Source organism: Brassica rapa, chromosome A09 (genome assembly GCF_000309985.2).
Source record: "Brassica rapa cultivar Chiifu-401-42 chromosome A09, CAAS_Brap_v3.01, whole genome shotgun sequence".
Lineage (NCBI taxonomy): Eukaryota > Viridiplantae > Streptophyta > Magnoliopsida > Brassicales > Brassicaceae > Brassica > Brassica rapa.
Window position 1 is genome coordinate 11953061 of NC_024803.2, and position 26582 is coordinate 11979642.

Sequence of the window (26582 nt, forward strand, 5' to 3'; positions counted from 1 at the left end):
TGGTATCAAAGCGTATCACGATACCTAAAATTTTTTTTCGCCGCCTAAATCTCTTCTCCTCTCTCCCGACTTTTTCTTCTTCTTCTTCACCCTCTGTTTCTTCATCTCTTCCGCCATGGCCAATGAATCTCCTGCTAGATCTCACGAGACCATTACTGTCTCCAACAACCGCACGCTGCTGAATGTCAACATGGCTAATGTCACCAAACTGACTTCCACAAACTATATTATGTGGAATCGTCAAGTTCTCTCCCTCCTTAGTGGCTATGATTTGGCAGGCCACGTTGATGGATCTCTTGAGATCCCACCACAAACGGTTACAGTTGATGATGTCATAACCGTCAACACCGATTACGTGCTGTGGCAGCGACAAGATCAACTGATCTACAGTTCCTTGCTTGGCGCCATCTCTGCGTCTGTGCAATCTCTTCTCTCCACCACCACCACCGCAGCGGAAGTCTGGAACACTCTCGCCGCCACGTACGCGAAGCCAAGCCGCGGTCATATTCTTCAATTGCGACAACAACTCAAGCAATGGACCAAGGGGACCAAGACTATTGATGAGTATGTTCAGGGCCTCACCAACCGCTTCGATCAGTTAGCGCTTCTTGCAAAGCCACTTGATCATGAAGACAAGATCGAGTTCCTACTTGAGGGTCTTCCGGAGGATTACAAGACGGTGATTGATCAAATAGAAGGCAGGGATGTCTCTCCTTCGTTACCTGAGGTCCATGAGAAGCTCATTCAGCATGAGCTGAAACTCGCGTCCAAGACTGAGACACTCACGCCTGCTCCTGTGACGGCTAATGCGGCTAGTTTCCGTGGTAACAACAACACCAGTCGTGGACATGGTCGTTCCAATGCTCGTGGTTCTCACCACAACAACTGGAACAATCGTCGTCCCAACTCCAACAGTCAAGGATACACGCCGCGACCTTACCAGGGCAAGTGCCAGATATGCGGCATTCACGGTCACAGTGCTCGTACTTGTTCTCAGCTGCAGCTCAATGGGAGCTTTGGTAACTCGAGCCAGTCCTCTGCCTCCTCCTACGCTCCATGGCTAACATGCCTTAGACTCTTCCTAATGTGTATACGCACACCAAATAACCTAATGTGCACACTACCACAATCGAATGGTATGTCGATGTAGCACTTTAGGATCGAATCCACAGAGACCAACTATTACACTTTATCTTTATGGGATCAATATCAAGCTAAAACAATATGGGGGTTTTAAAGTTGATTTCGTAACAAGCAAGTAAAAAGATTAATTAAAGATTTCAGATGATTAAAATGCTAGCCTAGGGTGGTTTGGTCGGGTGTTAGCAAGTGTGAGCCAAACAATTATTCAAGTTTAATTAAGAGCAAGTCTAGAACTCGGATCACTCAAGTAGAACAGCCCACTGTCGTGGAACTGCTCCCTATGCTGATCGATCTTGATACCTAAACTCTCGTTTGGATCAAGATGCGACAGCAAGCAATAGAGATCAAGTCCGATAGGTTCACCAAACACCCTAATATCTACTTTCGCTGATTAGGGATGCTAGGCTCATTCATAACAGATCTAGCAACCTATAACACTTTTGATGAATAGATTAAACCTAGAATCAGGCACTAAGTGGTTAACTTGATGCAAGCCTTAAGAACAACAATGAATGAAGACAATCGATTTATAACTTATTTATGTCAAGCTCACAGATCTAACACCCTAACACCCTAGACTAAGCAAGCTGACTACTCAGCCATGGAGCAAGAAAACACAGAGATAACAGATGAAGAAAACATGCTGAATCACTAAAATAAAAGAGATAGGGTTCAGGATTCTTCTCAAGAGTGTAGAGATCGTTCTCCCTTTACAATCATAGTATTGATTAAGCTAATCTTTTAGACTTTTTAGTAATAAAATCATGTATAAGGATATAAATAATTATCTCAGGTCAAGCTCCATGTTTTAAAAAAAAAAATCATCTAGTTACAGTTGGTTATATGTCTAGTAATTGTAGCTGAATCAGGAATTGCATTATCTGCTTGTGCTTGTTTGAAATGCTAATTAAAACTTGACAATCTTCGAGCTCTTGTACCGGAGACCATCTAAAAGGGAATAATGTCGTAATTAAATAAAACATGCACTGCATGTGTAGTTATTAGGCACTAAAAACATAAAAGAATATACAAGGCAGGCCCACGTGGAATAAAGCCCACAAAAATAGGCCTGATTGGCCAAGTATAAAAAACAATAGTAACAAATGTATTCCCAATTGGGAATAAACCCTAAAAAATAGGACGGTGACTAGTCACTACTCTCCCAACGAAACGAAGATGAATCAGATGCGAGCAATGCTGATGAAGAAGATGCAGAGGACGACGATGAATCAGGTGCCTCTCGCCAAGGTATGTTTCGTTATTATATTTCTTCGCTAAGCTAATCGGATACTGCTGCTCCTGATTTTGACTTGTCGTTGTTGTTGTCGTACTTGAAGTTCCGTGGGAGAGGTTTCTCATCAGGCTCGACTGGCTCTTCAAAATCGGATACTGCTGATCCTGTGACCTGGTTCAAGGTTTTCAAGAGTGTAGAGATCCTTCTCCCTTTACGTTCCTCTCCAATGTCGTTGCTAGCTTCATCTTCTCAGAAACCAGACCTCCTCTCTTGGCATGCACGGCTTGGTCATCCGGCCCTATCAGTTCTTAAGTCTGTTGTTTCCAAATTTTCTTTACCAGTCTCGTTGTCTGCTTCAAACGATTTCTGTTGTTCGGATTGTTCTATCAATAAAAGTCATAGGCTGCCGTTTTACTCCAACACCATTGTCTCATATTATCCTCTTGAGTATCTGTATACGGACGTGTGGTCTTCTCCGATTGTGTCTGTAGATGGCTTCAAGTACTATCTTGTGATTGTTGACATGTACACTCGCTATACGTGGCTGTATCCACTCAAGCTGAAGTCTCAGGTTCACGACACTTTCATCAAGTTCAAAGCTCTGGTGGAGAACAAATTTAAACACAAGATCGGTACTTTGTACTCCGATAACGGCGGTGAGTTCATCGCCTTGCGTCAGTTCCTTGCGACTCATGGCATTACTCACTTGACCACACCACCTCACACCCCTGAGCTGAATGGCATCTCTGAACGCAAACATCGTCATGTGGTCGAGACTGGCCTCACATTGTTAAGTCAAGCCTCTATGCCAAAGACTTACTGGAGTTATGTGTTTACTGCTGCAGTCTATCTCATCAACAGGATGGTGACACCGGTGCTAGGCAATGATTCGCCTTATGCGCTGCTCTTCGGACAAACACCTAACTACTTGAAGCTTCGCGTCTTTGGTTCGGAATGTTTTCCATGGCTGAGACCTTACACTAGCCACAAACTGGAACCAAGGTCTGCCTCATGTGTGTTCATTGGATACTCCTTAACGCAAAGCGTGTATCTCTGTCTGAACAGAGCAACGGGTCGTATCTACACTTCACGTCACGTTGTCTTCAATGAAAAACGCTTTCCCTTTGCGTTTCCTGCGACTGCGACAACATCAGAAGAAGCTCGGCATCAACCTACCGAGTTTGCTGCAACGACATTGGTACCGGTACGGCCACTCTTCCCAGCTCCACCCCCGTGCTCTGCTCCTCACCAGCAAAGTCCGCCAGTTCCATCTTCACCAGCTCCGCCTCTGTCTCCTACGACGCTTCAGCCACCACCTGCAACTCAAGCTCCACAACCACCTGACTCTGTCACCACGTCTACCTCCTCTCCTCCTACCTCTCCCACCTTACGCCAAACCCAAACCTCCTCTCCATCAGCCTCCTCACAAATTCCATCACCCACGCCCTCACCTGCACCAGCGCCTCCAGCTCCTCCGCTACACAATATCCATCCTATGAAAACCCGGGCCAAAAATAACATATCCAAACCCAAAACCAAAACCTCTTTCACTGCCTCTGTTCCTAAACTCAAACCTACCATTCCTAAGACTGTGGCTGAAGCGCTCAAAGACCCTAACTGGAGACAAGCTATGTGCGATGAGATCAATGCTCAGCTGCGTAATGGAACGTCTGAGCTAGTTCCACCAGAACGGTTTCAGAATATTATTGGCTGTAAGTGGGTTTTTACTCTGAAATATAAAGCTAATGGTGAACTTGACATGTATAAAGCTCGTCTTGTTGCCAAAGGCTTTCACCAACAGCATGGTCATGATTTCACGGAGACGTTTAGCCCGGTCATAAAGTCCACGACGGTGCGAACTGTTCTCCATCTCGCAGTTACCAAGGGCTGGCCTCTTCGGCAGATTGATGTGAACAACGCTTTCTTACAAGGAACCTTAGACGAGGAAGTTTATGTTACCCAACCACCTGGCTTCGTCGATCAAGATCGCCCTCATTATGTTTGTCGCTTGAAGAAAGCGCTATACGGCTTAAAACAAGCACCACGAGCGTGGTATCAAGAACTTCGCTCATACCTCATGACCCAAGGATTCCTGAACTCTACTGCTGACACCTCCCTCTTCACCTATCACCGAGGACCTGATATCATCTATGTTCTGGTGTATGTCGACGATATGGTGATCACCGGCAACAACACAAAGCTCATCGATGGGTTTATACAGGCCATATCTTCTCGGTTTTCACTAAAGGACCTCGGTGACTTAAGCTACTTTCTGGGTATTGAAGTTAATAGGACGTCAAAAGGCTTACATCTGATGCAGAAGAAGTATGTCCTAGACCTTCTAACGCGTACAAACATGCTCTCTGCGCGCCCAGTCTCTACGCCCATGGCACCGATGCCCAAGCTGTCTCTCAAGTCCGGAACACCGATGGAGAATCCTCGCGAATACAGAGCAGTACTGGGTAGCCTGCAGTATCTTTCCTTCACCCGACTAGACATTGCATTTCCAGTCAACCGTCTCTCCCAGTTTCTACAAAGTCCCACAGATCTCCATTGGCAAGCAGCAAAACGAATACTCCGTTATCTCGCTGGTACTGCATCGTATGGGATCCTGCTTCGCTCTGACACACCGCTAAAGCTTCACGCATACTCAGATGCCGACTGGGCAGGAGACGCTGATGATTACTGCTCCACGAATGCCTACATTGTCTACTTAGGGAGCAACCCGATCTCTTGGAGCTCAAAGAAACAGCAGGGGGTGGCTCGCTCCTCGACTGAAGCCGAATATCGAGCTGTTGCCAATGCAGCCTCTGAACTTCGATGGGTCTGTTCCCTCCTCACTGATCTCCATATCCCGCTTCCGGAAATGCCTGTCATATATTGTGATAACATCGAGGCCACATACCTAGCTGCTAATCCAGTTTTTCATTCCAAAATGAAACATATAGCTCTCGACTATCACTTTGTTCGTGACAATGTGCAAGCTGGCACTCTTCGGGTCACTCATCTCTCGACTAAAGACCAACTGGCTGATGCGCTCACCAAGCCACTTCCGCGACTGCGCTTCCTGGAACTCATGAACAAGATTGGAGTCACTCTAGTACCTCCATCTTGAGGGGGTGTATAGGAGATATATGATTAGGGTCATTATTGTAATTAGTTAATACCTAATGACTTCTGTATTATGTATAAATACTGTACTCATACGTATCAATAAAGAATCAAGCCTGTATTCATACAATGTTATGGCGAAGATCCAAATGGTAAATACTGGTGTGATATTTGTGAGGGTGAAACAAATCCGAAAGACTGGTTCTACACTTGCTCTCACTCTGGGGTCACATTGCATGTCCAGTGTGTTCTTGGAGATTTCTCTTTTCTCATGCCAAGACGCATGATAAAATACCGTCGGTACTGCAAATTTGAAGTGGTTCCTAACGACCACTGTTCTCGACCGTTCTGTGCATGTTGTCAATCTCGATGTATAGGCCCTTTCTTTCTGAAGATTTCTAATCCTGAAATCATATACTTCTGTTCTGAAGGGTGTTTTAAAGAAAAGATCATTATCCCATTTATAGAGGTCAGATCTACGATCTAGTTATATTATGCTGATTTGTTATTATACTAAACCGATCTAATTCCTGACATGGTATTCATGTTGCAGAATTTATCTAAAGTTGTTTGAGACCGGTTTTAGCGGTGGCAAGAAGACCCTTCACGTGTGAGAGAGCAACATCCACGTTATGAACACTACGCCTTCTATTTCTATGTTATGGTATTCTCATTTTTTTTTTCTTTAACAGGAGGTTCAAAGGTGACCCGTAATCCGCACGTGGTTTCCGTTTGCCCAAAAATCCGTAATCCGCACGTGTTTTCCGATTGCCAACCATCTAATCCCCCTGGCCCGGAACCAGCCGGCACTAATACCCATTACCCAAGGACCCGGTACGGCTGTACCAACGCCGCGATAACTTTAAACTTAGGGAGGGCGTAAAGTATTCCGTGGCCACAGAGGGTATTCAAACCCGGGTCCGTATTGGTGTGTTAACTACCTCAAGACCACTAGCCCACCAACCCATGGTGGTTTGGTATTCTCATTTTAATCTCATATTATTTGCAAATAATTAAGTGGTGATCTGCTTCCTTTTCCTGTTCCTGATTTGTAGGACAATTGTAATGCACGTTTTATCTCCATTAGGTGGAAATATGATTATATGCACAGGTTTTTCTAACAATTGGACCGAATGTTTATATTCAATCCCTCTCCAACAATTTCAATGAAAATAAAAGCATTTTCGAGTATTTCCGGTGATAGTTAAGAAGTTTGTATGCATATCACCATAAAGATCGTTGTAGCTCTTTCATACTTGCATTTAGGTGTTTCAGTTCCGATTTATCGAGATAAGATGTCTGATTTTGATTTTTTAAGATCATACTCAACTGACAACCCTAGTTTTAGGTTCTAGGCGCTGCAAGATATTTAGAAGCAGAATATTTCAAGAAGTAATTTTACCTATCAAAAATATGTTTTTGGGACTTAAAACAGAAATCCGATCTAAATATCTCACTTTGATAATACTATCATTTTTATCACTAGTTATGGTTTATTCTGTACTGACTCAAGTCAGTAATGACAGGGCAACTGTTACTCTTATGTATATATGATGGCATCCTCGTATGACATAAAGCTTATAGAATACGTAGTATTTAAGAGATGCAACTGTCCAAATGTCTTCAGAAAATTTCATTGAGATAACCACCAGGAAATCCACTACAGTAGAGAGTATTTTAACAACATCACATGAAATAAAATAAATAGGCAGAGCTTGGTCTCAAGATTGATAAGGCTTTCTTACCAAGAGCCTTGAGCACCAGCAGTTGGGTTGTGGAAAGCCTGGAACTCCCAAAACGTCTTCAATGAGTAGGGCTGAGAGACAGTCACCCCTTCCTCCGTGATCTTCGCTATCTGCGCAAAGTTTCAAACACACATTTTCCATTTATTACGTTTCCAAACGAAGAGCTTCAAATCGTTCTTGAAATTAATGACAAACAAACCTGAAGCTTGTTAATAGCAGATCTGTCACGGTAAAGAAGCACACGCATACATTTCTCAAGGAGCTTGACACCATCTTCGAAGCTCAGGTCCGCACGCCACTCATCACGAAGGATTGGCCTAGCTAGGTGGTTCCCAAATCCAGTGGCAACATGATTGTCCTCGAAACTAACACCAATCATTGACACCTAGAAAGAGAGAATCAAACAGATCCAAATCAATAAGAAAGACTTGGCATAGAGCGAGCGAATGTCGAGTCTCTTGAGACGTTACCATGCCGAGGTAGCTTTCCCCATTTTTGACGCCGCCAAGGACGAGGGTGTTCCAGAGAGGGTTAAACTTGTTGCGGCGGTTGTACATGACACGAGTCAGATAGTTGTGAACCTCTTTTGGTCCCAAAGAGTTACCATCATCCCACATGTTATCGTTCAACCTATATGTAAAAAAGCAAGCAAGAAGGGCTTCGTCAGATATGAAAAGTTCAAAGATTTAAGAGAAAAAAAAGAAGAAGTTGGAATCATTCTTACACGAGCTCATCAAGATAACGAAGAATCTCCTGAAAGTCGCTGATTTCTCCGCTGGCACCGAGAAGAGAATGCTTACCAATAGCCTTCACTCTCTCAATGTTCTTGTATCTTAACGTGGATCCATATGAACCTGCACATTCATTATCCACCATAAAACCTTTAAACTTACAAAGAGAAGAAGCCATTAGAACTGTAGCCAAACAAACACACATAGAAGGTTAAACTAATGTCAAAAACAAAGCAGACTCAAATAGCCAGAAACAACATCTTTTATGCATAACGTTGTTAGAACTCTTAACTCCCTAACTCAATCGAAAGTGCACAGTAACAGCTAACAAAAATTACAAAGCGTGCTCTCAAAAAAAAAAATGCAACTAAAGAGAGAGAATTTACGAGAAATCAAATATCCAAAAAGCTTGCCACTATAACATCCTGAGTACTGACTGTTATACAAAAGAGTATGAAAACAAGTTTATTCAAGCTTATCTATCAAGAACACATGATCCCTAGCCGGAAAGAGATACCTTTAAACTAATAAAAAGAAACCCAACAGAGAGACAAGAGAAATCTTCAATTACTTTTTTAGCTGAAACTAAGGGAAAAGAAACAGACCTCCCATGTCGGAAGCCATTAGAACCCCATCTTTGTACTTGATTGCGACAATCGATGTCCCAGTCACATACGGGTACCTAACCAAACACTCCAAACATAAACCCTAAAACTGAATCGAGAATAGATAGAGAGAGAGAAAGAGAAAGAGAGGGAGGATTTTTACAGAGTTCTTTGTGAATCAGCTTCTGCATTCTTCAAGGCATCTCCGTTATCAATCGGAATAGTAAACTGGACCAAAACAATCCAGAATCAGAAGCTTATACAGTAAGGAGCATTGAAGATTTGAGATTGGTCGGACTTACAGTCATTTTTTTCGTAGCAAGCGCGAGAGAGAGAGAGATTAGGTTCTTGTTCAAGATCTGAAAGCTTTGATTTTGTTATTTTACCTCACTAATAAAAAAAAGTTTCGGGGTTTCCTTTGCCTCAAGAAACAAACTAAATCCGGTCTGATCCGCTAATTGACCGGTTTAGTTCTGTTATAAACCCAACTCGACTTGAACTCGGCCCAATCTAACTAAGGCCCAAGTCCAATTTGTTGTCTTATAAATATTTCAAAATTGAAGTCTCGAGTCTGATAAGCCTTGAGAGTTGGATTTACCCCCCCATATTGAAATGCGCTGGGTGCTAGTCGGGGATGACTCCGGACCTAACGAGTTACCAAAAAATCGGAAAGTATTTAAAAATTATACGGGATTTAGTTTTAAATAAAATTTAATATATTTATAATATATTTAGCTAATTTTAAACATGATGACATATGTTCTTATACATAATTATATAATTTTTTATATATATTTTTAAACAGCTTTTTTTTTAGTCATCAAACATTTAGATTATGATATGTTTGGTACGAAAAAATTTCTTAATGATGTAATATGTGTTTGTTTTGGGTTTGATAATTAATTATAATTATTTAGTAATGAATAATTACACAAAATATATCAATAATGAGTAAAAAATAATTAATCATATTTCAACTTTACACGGACGAAAAAAAAAAACTTTAAAAGTTTAGGTAGAAATTAGGCAACGCAGGAATTAAACGGTCTTAAGCGGATCAACACGGATCAATACCTAACTACACCGAGTTGGACATAGTCACCGCGGTCAACCTCCGATGGCCGCCTTTTTGAACAAGAGATTTACTTGATTATGATAAATGGAAGAGAGTATAAGATCATATAGGGCGACCGTGAGAAAGAAGAATACGAAGAAGATTAGATTTGTTGAAAAAAAAAATAGATTTGTTGTGAAATTGTTTGCTATCTCACTGTATGGGCATGTTCGTTTGCACGTCGCAGCAACTTACAATCAATCACACTCACAAGTCCATTTCGCAACTTTAAATCGCTGAAAAATTACCAATTAAATAATAAAATTTTCTACCACCAAAGAAAACATACAACATTTTGAGGGTTCGAATGGTAATAGCAGTTCAAGCAGTGCAGATCAAGTAGATCAAGAGCAGATCAAGCAGAACATGTGGGAGGAATGCAGATCAAGCAGATCAACGCTAGTCCAACCAGATTTTAAATTGAAATTTTATATTAAATTAATTAATTATATATATAAGTACAGCTACAAAATTATTCTCATGCAATTTTATCATTGTTAGAATCTAAAATAATATCAAAATAAATTAAAATGATATAAAATATGACAAACTCAATTTATTTAAATGGTTATTAGAAAACGTATGAAATTTTTATAACTTTTATAAAATTACAATTTTTAACTTAATTAAAAACCAGTTTTTAATATCGAATCAGATCACGATTTTAGCATGTTTGACCGGTTTTTTATTTGGATTTACCGGTATAACTCAAATCCGGTTTTTAACACAACCAGAAACATGTCAAAAAAATGAGTCACGGTCTGACCAGTTTGATCTACCGTCTCCGATCCGATTTTGAAAACATTAATTACAATTTATAATGATAAAAGCAATTTAAAAATATATTATATATTTAAATAACAAAATAACAATTATATACATAATATACAAATACAATACGTAAATAACAATAAATTTCACTAAAGTTATGTTACTAAAATTTTAAAATTAAAAAATGAAAATATTAGTAATTAACCAAATATTTCTATTTTCCATTAAAAAATCTCATTGTCTATTTATCTCTCTTTTTATATGATATGTGAATTTTTAATTATGTAAATGTATAATATTGTAGTTTAAATATGGTTAGTATTAAATATAAAAGATTATAGAAGATTATTAAATATATTAATAATTTGTAATAAAATCATTTATTGGTCAAAAAAAAAGTGGGAAAACATCACCAAATAGTAGTGGACAGAACTGCATATGGGGGATCTGTTTTTTCTCAGAAAATGACAAAAAATTCTGAACTGATTGTAGTTCTCCTGCCAAATAAATTTCAAAAACAGAAAATGGTGAAGGGATGATTTAAGTGCAGTTCTCCTGCAACAGCAGATGATCTGCATTTCTCCTGCCTCCCACAAACAACATTTTGCTACCTATAAACGGGTTTAAAACAAGACATGACTGAGAGGAAAATCGAGTCAAACAGGAACAAATTGTAACTTTAAATATTTCGTACATAAGCAATGTTGGAACTCTTTTAGTCTATACAACTATGTCAAACGTATCACAAACAAACACTCCAGAATCTTCTAGAGCAATTCTATTAATCTTCAAAAGCTTCCTAGGCCATGGTCAATCCAGGAAGCTTCTACAGCTCGTAACTTGGAGTTTCATACGTAGACTGATCCTCAGAAGTTTCATACGAACCCTGATCCTCCTCAGAAGTTTCATATGTAGACTGATCCTCAGAAGTTTCATATGTAGATTGATCCTCCTCAGAAGTTTCATATGTAGACTGATTCTCCTCAGTTTTATAAGTCGACTGATCCTCATAACTTTCTCCAGATTGATAAGCCTCAAAGAAGAAATTCACCCCATTCACAACATCATAAACCATCAGTCCAACCCTTGCACCGATCCAATTCCCCAAGTGACTTCCCACAAGATAACCAAACCTCCCAAACCTCTGCTCTCCCACATACCCTCCCGAATAAGCACCCACCAAAGTCCCAGAACCACGCAAGAACCCTTCGGTTAACGTCCCTCCAAAGTAAAGCGCCTCGAAGAAATCCCACCCGGCTGCTACGATCGGTCCTATGATCCGTTTCGCTTGCCGTGTCGCCATTTTAGCCGCTTTCGCTCCCGCGTTCTGCGCGTCTTTGGCTGCTTCGTTCGCAGCCATGCCTTTCACCAACGCCTCGTGTAAGGCTTTCTCGATGGCGACGTTCCGCGCTTTCTCTACGTGGATAGATCTTATGCTGTAGAAATACAGTTTCACGCCTTCTTTGACCGCACAGGCTACGGTTCCTGAACTCATGTCAAAGCAGTTCAGGAATGTAAACTGTCCACTCTTTGACGCAGCTTCTTCTCCAACAAGTTCCCGACATTTTTCCGCTGTTTAACATATATAAAAAAAAAATATAACACCACAGATGATTCAGACATCCCAAGACCTCATATAACTAATTTTAAACCATAGTTTATATGAAAAACTATATGGTTCCGAGGATTAAGCAGCTAGATGAGGGAAAGGGGTTTGCGAAATTTGAAGATTCAAACAATAATTACACAACACACTGAGCTAACACAACAGATGTTTCAGACATCCCAACAACTCATATAACCAAGTTCAAACCAAAGAATATATATTAACGACCATAGTATATTAAAAATAAATAATAATTACACAACACACTGAGCTTTGAATTTCATACGCCAAATCTAATCTATCAGACGAAGAAATAAACTTACTTTTTCTAAAACCAGATCTTCAAAATGTCAAAACTTCAGTACAAACTAATAGAGCCCAGATCGTGATTTAGCACTTACAGGAACAAATTGACGAAAAAGAGATAGATTTACACTACAAATACATTGATTTAACATGAACAACCAAAAAAAACAAACAGTAAGTTTAAGGATGAAGAAGAGAGCACCTGTGATACTGAGAGCGACGATTCCTATAGCGAAGAGAAGAAATTGAGCCCTTCTACTGCGGAAGTCCATGAAGAGTTCTCGATTCCAGATTTCTTAACCCTAACACCCAGATTTCCCCCAATTTTTTTCTGCTTAAAGAACAAAACGTTTGAGTGTGGCAGAGGGAAAGACTATTCAAAGCAATGTGGATGTGATGCCGGTTAGCTAATGAGACCTGATCCCGGTTTCGCATAAAATTAAAATAATATCCTGTTTTAGGGATTTAGCATTTGATTTGTTTTAGATACTTCTTATGTTTCATTTAATTTGTCTTTTTAGATTTACTAGATTTTTTAACCGCGCTACGCGCGGATAAGATATTATATGTATTTCTCAATTCTAAAAAATATAATGTATAATACTGTATTACATTATTTAAAGAATATAAAATAAGACTACATAACATAAATATATTTTTTAAATTTTCTTTGTGGAAATTATTATGTTGTTTGATTATTGTACTTGATTCACATATTTGCATAGTTATTTGTGATAGATGAATAACTATATTTTTATTATCAGTAAATAATATATATTTATTATATAATATAAGAAAAATAAAATTATATTCTTTTAGAACAAACTTGTCTGATGTAGGGACTCGGTTATAGACATATCATATTCAAATGAGACATTTTACAGTTATCAATCTTCTTAACAGTCAAGAAACAAATCTGAATATCAAAACAATATCTCATACGATCTCTTTGTGGAATAACTGCTCTGAAGAAATTGAATTTAGGCATCAAAAAGGACTGAAAATGGATGTGCATATGTGTTATCTAAGTCAGTTTTACAAAGTACTATTCATAATTCATATATCATTTATGTCCATCCTATTTTTTGTCCATATTTTCTTAAACATCTTGAAATAACTGATGCTAATTAATAATAAACTTTTGGCTGGCAAAAAAGAGTCAAAATTTTCTAATTATTGCTTAATTTGTCTAACTGATATATATGTATTTCTCAATTCTAAAAAAATAATGTATAATATTGTATTACATTATTTAAAGAATATAAAATAAGACTACATAACATAAATATATTTTTTAAATTTTCTCTGTGGAAATCATTATGTTGTTTGATTGTAGTACTTGATTCACATATTTGCATAGATATTTGTGATAGATGAATAATTATATTTTTATTATCAGTAAATAATATATATTTATTATATAATATAAGAAAAATAAAATTATTTACTTTTTAAACAAAGTTGTCTCATGTTGGAGATTCGGTTATAGACATATAATATTCGAAGGAGACATTTTTACAGTTATCAATCTTCTTAACATTCAATAAACAAATCTGAATATCAAAACAATATCTCATACGATCTTTTTGTGGAATAACTACTCTGAAGAAATTGAATTTAGGCATCAAAAAGGATTGGAAATGATGTGCAGATGTGTTATCTAAGTCAGCTTTACAAAGTACTACTATTCATAGTTCATATATCATTTAAGTCCATCCTTTCTTAAACATCTTGAAATAACTGATGCTAATTAATAATACACTTTTGGCTGGAAAAAAAATTAAATTTGTCTAATTATCGTTTAAATATTTTATTAATATTGTCTAAGAAGCTTTCAATTGATATCATAGTTTAATTTTTATTAGTTTTTTTGTTAATTTTAGGATTTTTTGTATTTAAGATTTTTTTCCATATTAAGCTTATATTTCTTTCACATAATATATATATATATATATATATATATATATGTCATAAAAATTACCATCAAATCAGTTTTACTTTTTTTATTATTTTATTTTTAATGAAAATACACTTTTAAATAATTTAATTTAAAATAAAATTATATATTAATTTGTTGTATTCTAACAATTTGATTGATTTAATTAATTTGCTTTGGTGGATAACTTAAAAAGTTTTCATATGAATCGGGGAAAGCAAGCTTATGTTGTTATATTATATTTATTTGTGTATATAGAATCTTGTGTATATAGAATCGGGGAAAGCAAGCTTATGTAAACTTACTTTTACAAAAGTCTTAACTTTGTCACGAAAACAAAAATCTATGCTTTTTCATATTTGTCAATGTTCTCACACTTTCAAAGAATATATTAGCTTAGTCACTTTCTTATTTTTTTTACAAAACAAAATATCGAAGTCTTGAAAGTTGAATCCATATTATTGTAAATGTACATAAGAGTTTGTGATTACATATTTAGTGATTCTTGTATATGTGTTCAAGAAAGTTTCAATGGCTTAGCGGTATATGCTCTATATTTATGTCATACTAACCCGGGTTCGATCCTGTCCTTTGCATTTTTTTTTCATTTTTTACGAAAAAATAAATGAGATGACGTGGCAACTTCGGGCTCTCTGATTGGATGATTATATATGCTGATGTGGACACTCTAAGAGGGGTTTATATCTCTCTTTTAGTATAGTACTAGATTTTTTTAACCGCGCTACGCGCGGATAAGATATTATATGTATTTTTTAATTCTAAAAAACTAATGTATAATATTGTATTACATTATTTAACGAATATAAAATAAGACTACATAACATAAATATATTTTTAAAATTTTCTTTGTGGAAACCATTATGTTGTTTGATTTTTTTACTTGATTCACATATTTGCATAGTTATTTGTGATAGATGAATAACTATATTATAACTATCAGTAAATAATATATATTTATTATATAATAGAAAAAAATATAAAATTATTTAATTTTAAAACAAACTTGTCTCATGTTTGGGACTCGGTTATAGACATATCATATTCGAAGAAGACATTTTTACAGTTATCAATCTTCTTAACAGTCAAGAAACAAATCTGAATATCAAAACAATATGTCATACGATCTCTTTTTGGAATAACTACTCTGAAAAATTGAATTTAGGCATCAAAAAGGACTGGAAATGATGTGCAGATGTGTTATCTAAGTCAGCTTTACAAAGTACTATTATTCATAGTTCATATATCATTTAAAATCCATCCTTTCTTAACCATCTTTAAATAACTGATACTAATTAATAATACACTTTTGGCTGAAAAAAAAATCAAATTTGTTTAATTATTGCTTAAATATTTTATTAATATTGTCTAAGAAGCTTTCAATTGATATCATAGTTTAATTTTTATTAGTTTTTTTTTTGTTAATTTTAGAGTCTTTTGTATTTAAGATTTTTTTCCATATTAAGCTTATATTTCTTTCACATAATATATATATGTCATAAAAATTACCATCAAATCAGTTTTACTTATTTATTATTTTGTTTTTAATGAAAATACACTTTTTAAATAATTTAATTTAAAATAAAATTATATATTAATTTGTTGTATTCTAACAATTTGATTGATTTAATTAATTTGCTTTGGTGGATAACTTAAAAAGTTTTCATATGAATCGGGGAAAGCAAGCTTATGTTGTTATATTATATTTATTTGTGTATATGGAATCTATATATAATGCTAGTGTATAAAGAAATAACACTATTTTTTTTGTAACTTCAAAAAGATACTTTATTACAATTTGAAATTATTCAAAATTGAATAAAATGGTAATTAAATAAATATAATTGTTTTTTTTTATCTTGTTTAGTTTGATTCTCATGAAAAGAAATCGATAGGTTAAACAAATGTTTCAAAATTTGTTGTGTTATTGTTTTGTCTATAAATTACAAAATTTATTGAATTGATATATTTAATTATTGCACCCTTAAATAATATTTTATTAAAACATTAGAGAACTGTGTTTTGAGTTGTTTTGTCAAAATTGTACAAAAATCTATGCTTTTTCATATTTGTCACGAAAATTTATATGTTAAACTTTCTTTTACAAAATTCTTAACTTTGTCACGGAAACAAAAATCTATGTTTTTCATATTTGTCAATGTTCTCACACTTTCAAATAATATATTAGCTTAGTCACTTACTTATTTTTTTTTACAAAACAAAGTATCGGAGTCTTGAAAGTTGAATCCATATTATTGTAAATGTACATAAGAGTTTGTGATTACATATTTAGTGATTCTTGTATATGTATCGAAGAAAGTTGCAATGGCTTAGTGGTGTATGTCATATATTTATGTCATATTAACCCGGGTTCGATTCTTTCCTTTGCATTGTTTTTTTTATTTTTTACGAAAAAGTGAATGAGATGACATGGCAATTTCGAACTATCTGATTGGACGATTTTTTATGCCTACGTGGACACTCTAAGAGGAGGTTATATCTCCCTTTTAGTATAGTATAGATGTTCAAGAAAGTTTCAATGGCTTAGCGGTATATGCTCTATATTTATGTCATACTAATTCGGGTTCGATCCTGTCCTTTGCATTTTTTTTTCATTTTTTACGAAAACATAAATGAGATGACGTGGCAACTTCGGGCTCTCTGATTGGATGATTATATATGCTGATGTGGACACTCTAAGAGGGGTTTATATATCCCTTTTAGTATAGTATAGATACACATATTTAAGAAAACAAACTGTAGAATATATTATTAATATTTTACAAAAAAGAGAGAACATTAAAACGATATCTATTTAGAAATTTTTTACTATAATTAAACTGATACAAAGGAAATGTTAAATATTATGTCACTACTATAATTATGTTAAACTACTATTCCTTTCTAACTGAAATAAATCAGTAGTAGATATTTTGAAATCTAATATAGTGTATTTTTTAACAAAAATATAGTCTATACTTAACAAAATATTGCAATTAAAAATATGAATTCTATTATAAAAGGTATTTATTGACAAAATGAGATTATTTTTTTATATATAGTTATATTATAATAAGTGAAACATTGGTGATAGTTGGATTAAAAAATGAAAACATTGGTGATACTAAAGATTTTTTTACAGCACTAAAGATTCTTTCGAATTATTCTTGTTGAATCAAATAATTAATTAACCAAAGACCATTAAAATAAATCATTGTCCATGTTTTTAAAATATTTAATAATGATTTAAGAAAAATAATATTGATATATAAAAAAATATTTCTTCATAACATATTTATTTTTATAACCTAACATATATTTGAAAACACTCATGTGTTAAGAAATATTGAATGATAAAATGTTTTCTTCGATAACACAGTAAAAATTATTTTTAGATAAAAATAATTATCATATCAATGAAATTGTTTTTTATTTATGGTTAATAATATAGTAATAAATCTAATTATTTATTCAATAGTATCATCAACTTTAACTGTTTTAATTTTTAACTAGATACTAACCCGCCCTTTCAAAAGGCGGGTATTTTATCTATTAAAATGTCATTTTTCAATTTTAATATATTTCTAATTAGATAAAGATGTGTTTCAATATCTTATTATCTAATATGATTTTATTTTTATAAATTTTAATTCTAATTAGTGCGAGTATGTGTTTGAATAGTTTATTGTCTAATATAGTTTTATTTTATAAATTGTAATGTAATTTATGTGTTATTAGTAAAATTGTGTTTACACATATAGGACTGCAAATTCGTTGTTTGTTTAATTCTTAAATATATCACATATATTAATTTGTTTATTTCTTAAATGTATAATCTCAACTTAAAAATAAAACATGCTTTTTATGATTTTAAGTATAGATATTTTACATAAATTGGCATAATGGGTTAATATATTTGTTTATCTCTTAAATGTATAATCCCTATATAAAAAAATAAAACAATCTTCTTAATGATTTTCACTAAATATATTTTAAACAAAATGGGTCTAATGGGTTAACAATGGTTCAATTTGGACCTATCAAATGGGTTTTAAATTTTTGTAGATCATTAAAGATATTAAAAATAGTAATGGTATATTTTGTAATTTTTTTAAAAAGTCAGGGGCATAATCATAAGAATGATTCTGCTTTAATAGTATAGATATGAGAGGCCGAGAACTTAAAATGAAAAAAAAATTACTTCATTAGATTTTAGTCATTTAATGTTATTAATATCTTAATATCTTATTTTAGGGAAAAAATGTATTTATCGTACATCTATAATATAGTTATTTTCTTTGGCAATTAGTATTAATAAATTTTGTACAGGTCTATTTTGTATAGGACAGAATTTACGTTGTACGGAAGCTTCATCGGACGTCCGCTTCCCGCTTCGGAACCGGAATCGGAATCGGAATCTTGTGAAAGCTTACGAAATCTCGCTTCCAAAACGCTTCTAAAATATTCTTTTTAAAAACATGTTGGAAGCTTATGATTCTGTTTTGGAATCACGCTTCCATTCCTTACAAAAAAAAAACACAATGTTTTATATCAATAAAAATATAAAATTATAGTTTTATTTTATATAAAATCCAAATTTTAATAGTATTGAATAGAAAGAATAGAAGTATATAAAAAATTAACACTATAAATTATCTTTATCCATTGAGGGTTTTAATAAAGATAATCATATATTCAAATATATTATGTCAATTAATTATAAAGTATTAAAAATAATTAATATAATAATTTATTTTAAATTTAATTTATGTGTATTTGACAGTTTTAATATGAAATCATTTGGAAATTATTATAAATGAATAAATGAATTATTTTAAATTTAAAACATGTAATTTTTAGTTCTAGATTTTTTTAAAAAAATTATATATGTATACGCTTCCAACACGTATCCGTTTCTTAAATTTTTTAAAAATCTCGCTTCCGCGCTTCCATACGCTTCCATACGCTTCCATACGCTTCCGCTTCCACGTATCCGCTTCCGTTTCCATGTAACATAGGACAGAAATAGAAAATTGCAAAAACTACTTGTACAAAAGATTTTTGGATAAAATTAGGTCGAATCTGACGGTTACAATAGCATCTACCAAAATCCAACGGAGTACACTGTTATTGAAACCTCCTTAAAATCACACGAGATGCACCGTGTACTTACATTTTTCCACGTGTAAACTCTCTACGATTCAAAATCGACTCCAAATTCGTAGTTTTATCCAATGAGCTGAGGCCACGTCCTACCAATGACAACTAGATATGACGTGTAATTCATTCATTGGTTAACGTCTCGAAATTTGCAACGTCAGCAAGCCACGAGAGCGCTACTTCACTTGCGGCTTCTCTCTGGGTATATAGAGCATCTTCCTGTAGGCTTGTAGCATCTTACTATTTTCGAGGAAGGTGCGATCTGAGTTTCCAGCGATGGCGAAACTAAACCCCAACTTCATCTCTCTGATTCTTATCGGCCTCGTCGCGATCGCGTCTGCTAGTGTTATCTTCGAGGAAAAATTCGAAGGTAGCTACATTTCTCTATATAGTTTCTGTCAGTTATTTTGATTTTCAGTCGATGTTGTTGCGATCGCTACGAGTATTCGTTTCGATCAGATGATTTCACGCTGATCCAGTTGAATCGATCGAACTTTTTCGAAATGTTTGTGGTAGATCTATGAATTTTAACGTTGATCCTTTGATTTCGAGATTATGATCGTTGATCTAGGAAGGCGTGTGGGAAAATACGATTTCGATAGTAGTTTGTGATTGCTTATATATATTCGAATCTTTTTGTTATCTGTGTGTTGTAAAGATGGATGGGAGAAGAGATGGGTAAAATCTGACTGGAAGAAAGATGACAACACTGCTGGGGAATGGAGCCACACAGCTGGTAACTGGTCTGGTGACGCTAACGACAAAGGTATTGTTGATTGGTGATTCATGGGATCTCTTCATGTTCATAACCTCATGTTAAGCGTTGATCACTCTCTTGCAGGTATCCAGACGAGCGAGGACTACAGATTCTACGCCATATCAGCTGAGTTCCCTGAGTTCAGCAACAAGGACAAGACCCTTGTCTTCCAATTCTCCGTCAAGCACGAGCAGAAGCTTGACTGTGGCGGTGGATACATGAAGCTTCTCAGTGGTGATGTTGACCAGAAGAAATTCGGTGGAGACACTCCTTACAGCATCATGTTTGGTCCTGATATCTGTGGCTACGACACTAAGAAAGTGCATGCTATCCTTACCTACAATGGAACAAACCATCTGATCAAGAAGGAGGTTCCATGTGAGACTGATCAGCTCACGCATGTCTACACGTTCATCCTCCGCCCGGATGCTACTTACAGTATTCTTATCGATAACGTTGAGAAGCAAACTGGTAGCCTCTACTCTGACTGGGATCTCCTCCCAGCCAAGAAGATTAAGGATCCTAGCGCCAAGAAGGTAAAGTTATATCTCTCTTCTACGTGTGTGATAACAAGTTCTCATTAATCTGAGTCTCTGTTTTACTGTAGCCTGAGGACTGGGATGACAAAGAGTACATTCCTGATCCTGAAGACACAAAGCCAGCTGGATACGATGACATCCCAAAGGAGATCCCAGACGCTGATGCAAAGAAGGTTTGAATGTTTTTCTAGCATTTGAAGTGTTTAACTAGTCTAGATCATTTTCTCGTTTTGATTCTGGATCGTATGTTTGTTTTAGCCTGAGGATTGGGATGATGAGGAAGATGGTGAGTGGACTGCCCCTACCATTCCCAACCCCGAGTACAACGGTGAATGGAAGCCCAAGGTTTGTTGGTTTTGCAATCAAACATTGTACTTTAGATTGTATATAAACGATGCACTCTCTTCTCACTGTTGTGATATTGTTCTGTAGAAAATTAAGAACCCTAACTACAAGGGAAAATGGAAGGCTCCAATGATTGACAACCCTGGTAATATTCTTCTGCAACCGTTTATAATCACAATGTTATGCAATAAAATTTATTTGTAATCCCTTGGCTTTTAGATCGTTGTTCAATTCTTTTAATGAATTAAAATCTTACACGAACTTGAGTCATTTAGGAATCCATATTTTATATTCAACTGAAGATACTAGAAGTCTTAGCATCTCAATTTCATGCAGACTTTAAGGATGACCCAGAACTCTATGTCTTCCCCAAATTGAAGTATGTTGGAGTGGAGTTGTGGCAGGTAATAGCAATATCTTATCACAAAGAAAATATATATATTTTGTCTTTCATGATGGTATATGTTAGTGACTAAACACATCCCTAATTATTTAGGTGAAATCTGGATCATTGTTCGACAATGTCTTGGTCTGCGATGACCCGGAGTACGCTAAGCAGTTGGCTGAGGAAACCTGGGGAAAGCTCAAGGATGTATGTTAATCCTTTAACTCTTTTGTGTTTCTTTCCGTAAAAGGAGGTTTTGTGTGTGTGGTTGATGATCTCATAGAGCTAAATCCAATTTGGTGTTACAGGCTGAGAAAGCAGCATTCGACGAAGCTGAGAAGAAGAGAGAGGAAGAGGTAAACTTTCTCCACCCAAATTGTCTTCTCTAGTTCCAAATAAACAATATCATAATAAATATGAGAGTTATCACCAACTTGTATGTTTATTTTTTTTACCAGGAATCAAAGGATGCTCCCACTGCTGATTCTGATGTAAGAATCTCTCGGGTTTCACAATGATTTCTCTTTATATTTCACATTAAGTGATATGATATAAATTCTCTTATTTGTGCAGGCTGAGGATGAACAAGAGGACGATGACCATGAAGGAGATGAATCCGACACTGATTCAAAAACTGAGGAAACCAAGGAAGAAACCTCCTCAGACAAGGATGATGCCGCCCATGTATGTATCCACAACCAAGAATATATACAGAAGTGTTTATTTAGATTTTAGCTGAAGCTGTGTGACTGACTTACTTTGTGATTATGGTTTTACTTACAGGACGAGCTCTGAGCAGAAGAAGGATCCAACAAGTTTTCAGAGTCGTGTTTGATTTTCTTTTTAAAGAATTGTTTTAGCGCTAGTTTGTTGGGGATGTTAGAACTTTTTTTAGCTACCAAAAAAATATGATGAAATGGTGAGCGTGGCAGCTTGTTTTAGACTTGATAAATTCCTGACTTTCTCATACTCTCTCTACTATCTCCCATCTGCACATTCCTTATTAGGATCAACAATAGAGATCGGGATTGGTGACATTCCCAAAACAAAGGGAACCTCCGCAATAGTTGAGCATTTTACAACTTGCGAGATCAAATCTCTGAATATTAGTAGTTATTCCCAATAGAAGAAGGGAACTCGAATGAGTCACATCTGGCTACACTCAAAGCCTAGACTTGACCAACTTAATTCCAGTAGAGGAATGTATCTATAATAATTCGGTAAAATCTTCTGACATTAATAGCATTCCCATTATAAAAGGGGAGCTTCACCAGGCTTGACCAAAAACTAAGATCCCATAGTCACAGATTAGTAACATTTCTAATAAAAGAAGGAAGCTCCACTAATTTTGAGCACGAGTTAAGATCCAAAACCTGGAGATTAATAGCTCCACTAATTTTGAGCACGAGTAAAAACAATGGATAAGACTTCAGCAGTTGTCGAGATACAAACTCTTGAGGTTTTTTGAATTACCAATAGATGATGGGACATTGCGCAAAATTGAGCAACACCTAAGATTCAGTTCCTTGAAATTAGTTGCAGTTGAAAGATCAGGAAGCTCCTTAGGATTTATGGAAGAACTCAAATTCATCCATTTAACATTTCTAATGGTATGGAAAGCAAGAAACATGCAGAAAGAAGCTGATACATTTTGCAGATGTCGATGGTTGCAAATTATTAAGTGATTCATTCGGCTGGCGCATCGTTTAGAGACGAGTGTTTTATGAGATACTTATGAGTAGTTGAATAGAATATGCAGCATCATTTGATAATAAATTAACAATACTAAGTTAATATTATTAACAATAACAATTACACAATTTTTTTTAGTTTGTATGTTTATGTAAAAGTTATAATTTTATAGAAAAATAGTTTTCATAGAGATTAATATTCGATTTAATACATGTACTGTAAGATTTATATAGTGATAAAAGAATTTTGGGTTTTAGGCTATTTTTCGTTTAAAATTCTAATAAATATAAATGATAATAGCGGTTGGTGATATCAATTACAAAATATCACATATATACATATATTTATAATAATAATAATATTTAAATTTTAAATTTAAGTTGTTATTTTAAAAAAGTTATTGATCTACATGTAACTGCTTGCAACTGTAAATTGTAGAAGGAGCCAACTTCTGATTTGAGCGATTTAAAACAATATGAATATGTAAAACATCGAAAGCTTGAGTATGCATGGAACTGTAAAATGCATGGAACATGGTGTTTGAGAAGCCATTATAATATATGGAGTCAGGTTCCATGTAATGGTAATGTGTCTAATGTCCACAACATGATCGTCACAGTTGATGCTAGATTACAAGCACAAAACTATGATCAGGTTGCTTTCAAGCAGATGGTAGCTAAGTTGATGATTCACTATGATCTACTATTTTCTTAATCTTACGTTGAATATGAAAGAGTTAGAAAAGCTTGGTATTGATATCAGATTCATGATCAAAAACACTGATGAAGCAGATCTGTACTACTTTAAATAACGAGAGAGGTGTTTTGAAGAGCGAATTAGCTAGTCTTCTTATAAGAATTAAAAATATCTATTCGTACCTTTTGTATTTTTAAAATAAAAGTGAAAACATTTATTTATAGTATTTTAATTACTGTAAAATAATAAAATAGACAAAAAATTAGCTTTTATTTTCTATATTAATACTATCAAAATTGTTCATATTTGCCTCCCACCCAGCGGCCACAACTATGGACTGAAGTAACACACAAGACTTCTCTTTTCTTTGCTGAAGAGGTGCAAAGTGACTCGACTGTAAGATCCACCAGGAGAAGTCTCGACTTTGAAAGCATTAAGAAAATATGGAGGTTAAACATTCCACCGAAGATTAAGATGTTTTGGTGGAAGTTACTCCATGATGGCCTTCCAGTGGCATACAATTTGAATCAAAGAGGATGCAAGTTGGAACCGACATGTAAAGTCCGTGGAGATTATGATGAAAATATTGATCATATGCTCATTCAGTGTCGTGTTGCACGAGAAATATGGTCGCTTGCATTGCAGGGTGCAGAAACTGAGCTAGACCAGAACAGCTCTGCCATTATTAATCTGCTTAGAAGTGTTTTAAATGCAACACACGGGAGCTCTCGCCTCTCGGTCTATGTTTCCTTTGTTTCTTGGTTGGAGGATTTGGAAATCGCGGGACAAAGTTGAGTTTGAGAACAAACGAGAACACATCACTCACACAATTAATTCTGCGATCATGGATTTAAACATTTGGCAATAGGCGACGGCAATGGATATGAATCCAATGCAAGGGGTAGCCTCTTCTATACCAACCAACATTGCAGAGATCCCTCCCACAAGATGCAGAGCTTTACTAATAAAATCGGTATAGGGTGGTCCTTGTTTAGTAAAGAAGGCACTCGAAGACTTCAAGGAAGCGCTGCAATGGATCCTACTCATTTACCGTTGGAAAACATTAATGAGGCGCACTCCATAATGCAGGGACATCAAGACATTTGCATCCTACCAAAATTCTACATTTCATTACTCTCCTAGGAACTTGTATGTGTTGTTGGTCAGCTTGCAAAAAAAAAAATGCTAGGATAAGAAATCAAAATTATGTAATATCCTGGCAAAGCTACTAAGCTATTGTATTCCAAAGGTACACATGGAATGAGATTCAAATGGGTTGACAAAAAAAAAACTGATCATATTGAAATAACAAAAAAAAGCAGTGAAATAGATGCCGGTCGTTCTTTAGATCTGATGTACACGTTGGCATCCATAATAAAACCTTCCAATCATAATCAGCCACGTGGAAAAGCCACCTCAATCATCGGCCACGTCTGCTTTAATATTCTGGGCATACATACTTTTTCACATTTGTCTTTCGAATCCAGACAAGATCTGAATTTTTATTTCAGTTTCTTCTGTGAGGAAGAAGAATAAGGGAGGAGAATCATGTTTTTGTTCGATTGGTTCTACGGTATCTTGGCGTCGTTAGGGCTATGGCAGAAAGAAGCGAAGATCTTGTTTCTCGGACTCGACAATGCTGGGAAGACCACGCTACTTCACATGCTCAAAGACGAGGTTTGTCTTTCTCTCCATCCTTGCCTACTTCGATTCCCTTTTGTTTCTGTTAGATTTAATGAGATTTAATGTGATTGGTAATGACAGAGATTGGTTCAGCACCAGCCGACACAACATCCAACGTCCGAGGAACTTAGCATTGGCAAAATCAAGTTCAAGGCTTTTGATTTGGGTGGCCATCAGATTGCTCGTAGAGTTTGGAAAGATTACTACGCCAAGGTTACATCCACTCTCTAATGATACTAGATCCTTAATGACTGTAGTTTGCATTATAGTAGAACCTTAGATAGATATTTCTTTATTTCATTACAGTCCAATTACACAATTGCTACGAGTTATGTATAGACCAAACTAAAAGTATGTTTGCGTGTATTAGCATGTTAGGATTTAAAGTTGTTTATATTAGCCTATAAATCGAATCTTTGCTGATAGATACTCGTTCTTGTTCTGTCTGAAAGGTTGATGCAGTTGTCTACCTAGTGGATGCTTACGACAAGGAGAGATTTTCAGAGTCAAAGAAAGAGCTAGACGCTCTTCTCTCGGATGAAGCCCTTGCAACTGTCCCGTTTCTGATTCTCGGAAACAAGATTGATATCCCTTACGCAGCCTCGGAGGACGAGCTTAGGTATCACTTGGGTCTCACCAACTTCACCACCGGTAAGGGCAAAGTGACGACAGCTGGAGGAGATTCTGGTGTTCGCCCACTCGAGGTCTTCATGTGCAGCATCGTCCGGAAAATGGGATATGGCGAGGGATTCAAGTGGCTCTCTCAGTACATCAACTGAAGACATCATTATCATCATGTCTGTCTTTTTTTTTTCTTAATATAAACCAAACTTATGAACATGTCTGAACAAATTTGTCTTTTTCCGAGCTAAAAGCATTTTTATGAATTGAGGGTGTCACACATCCTTTGGTGGCTTGCTTCCTTGTTCATGTCCCAGTCGACATCTGTGTCAACTGCTTGTCTTTTATTCAACAGTATATCTTTTTGCATGAACTATTGATCAG

General features: G+C 35.5%; 4 protein-coding genes and 1 non-coding gene across 5 annotated transcripts; 3 read left to right on the forward strand and 2 right to left on the reverse strand.

Moving 5' to 3' along the window:
- The first annotated feature begins 5622 nt into the window (after nt 1-5622).
- Nucleotides 5623-6679, forward strand: LOC103838685. The gene is made up of 2 exons (XR_004451105.1): nt 5623-5957; nt 6042-6679. It is a non-coding gene; the product is annotated as an uncharacterized LOC103838685 (transcript).
- Nucleotides 6680-7062: 383 nt separating this feature from the next.
- Nucleotides 7063-9083, reverse strand: LOC103838687 (proteasome subunit beta type-4). Its single transcript, XM_009115139.3, has 7 exons — nt 8872-9083; nt 8733-8797; nt 8570-8646; nt 7958-8087; nt 7704-7863; nt 7433-7618; nt 7063-7343 (listed from the first exon to the last, which is right to left on the reverse strand). Exons 1-7 carry the CDS (start codon nt 8875-8877, stop codon nt 7230-7232), a joined length of 738 nt encoding a protein of 245 aa, XP_009113387.1. The 5' UTR covers nt 8878-9083; the 3' UTR covers nt 7063-7229.
- Nucleotides 9084-11090: 2007 nt separating this feature from the next.
- Nucleotides 11091-12818, reverse strand: LOC103838688. The gene is made up of 2 exons (XM_009115140.3): nt 12569-12818; nt 11091-12026 (listed from the first exon to the last, which is right to left on the reverse strand). Exons 1-2 carry the CDS (start codon nt 12636-12638, stop codon nt 11281-11283), a joined length of 816 nt encoding a protein of 271 aa, XP_009113388.1. The 5' UTR covers nt 12639-12818; the 3' UTR covers nt 11091-11280.
- A 6788-nt stretch (nt 12819-19606) lies between these two features.
- LOC103838690 (calreticulin-1) lies at nt 19607-22478 on the forward strand. Its single transcript, XM_009115141.3, has 12 exons — nt 19607-19850; nt 20139-20246; nt 20322-20773; nt 20845-20949; nt 21035-21121; nt 21209-21266; nt 21458-21525; nt 21618-21713; nt 21815-21862; nt 21965-21997; nt 22080-22190; nt 22290-22478. Exons 1-12 carry the CDS (start codon nt 19757-19759, stop codon nt 22299-22301), a joined length of 1272 nt encoding a protein of 423 aa, XP_009113389.1. The 5' UTR covers nt 19607-19756; the 3' UTR covers nt 22302-22478.
- A 2860-nt stretch (nt 22479-25338) lies between these two features.
- Nucleotides 25339-26568, forward strand: LOC103838691 (GTP-binding protein SAR1B-like). The gene is made up of 3 exons (XM_009115142.3): nt 25339-25571; nt 25659-25790; nt 26030-26568. Exons 1-3 carry the CDS (start codon nt 25443-25445, stop codon nt 26354-26356), a joined length of 588 nt encoding a protein of 195 aa, XP_009113390.1. The 5' UTR covers nt 25339-25442; the 3' UTR covers nt 26357-26568.
- The last annotated feature ends 14 nt before the right edge of the window (nt 26569-26582 follow it).

Excerpts from the sequence above, each read along its gene's own strand:
- LOC103838687 (XM_009115139.3), bottom strand. Across the intron at positions 7,864-7,957 it reads CGTTATCTTGATGAGCTCGT|GTTGAACGATAACATGTGGG; the intron begins GTAAGAATGATT and ends TTTTACATATAG. Across the intron at positions 7,344-7,432 it reads CTGCTATTAACAAGCTTCAG|ATAGCGAAGATCACGGAGGA; the intron begins GTTTGTTTGTCA and ends AACTTTGCGCAG.
- LOC103838688 (XM_009115140.3), bottom strand. The coding sequence starts at position 12,638 with ATGGACTTCCGCAGTAGAAGGGCTCAATTTCTTCTCTTCGCTATAGGA. Across the intron at positions 12,027-12,568 it reads CGTCGCTCTCAGTATCACAG|CGGAAAAATGTCGGGAACTT; the intron begins GTGCTCTCTTCT and ends TATGTTAAACAG.
- LOC103838690 (XM_009115141.3), top strand. The coding sequence starts at position 19,757 with ATGGCGAAACTAAACCCCAACTTCATCTCTCTGATTCTTATCGGCCTC. Across the intron at positions 20,247-20,321 it reads TGGTGACGCTAACGACAAAG|GTATCCAGACGAGCGAGGAC; the intron begins GTATTGTTGATT and ends ACTCTCTTGCAG. Across the intron at positions 20,774-20,844 it reads AGGATCCTAGCGCCAAGAAG|CCTGAGGACTGGGATGACAA; the intron begins GTAAAGTTATAT and ends GTTTTACTGTAG.
- LOC103838691 (XM_009115142.3), top strand. The coding sequence starts at position 25,443 with ATGTTTTTGTTCGATTGGTTCTACGGTATCTTGGCGTCGTTAGGGCTA. Across the intron at positions 25,572-25,658 it reads TTCACATGCTCAAAGACGAG|AGATTGGTTCAGCACCAGCC; the intron begins GTTTGTCTTTCT and ends TGGTAATGACAG. Across the intron at positions 25,791-26,029 it reads GGAAAGATTACTACGCCAAG|GTTGATGCAGTTGTCTACCT; the intron begins GTTACATCCACT and ends TCTGTCTGAAAG.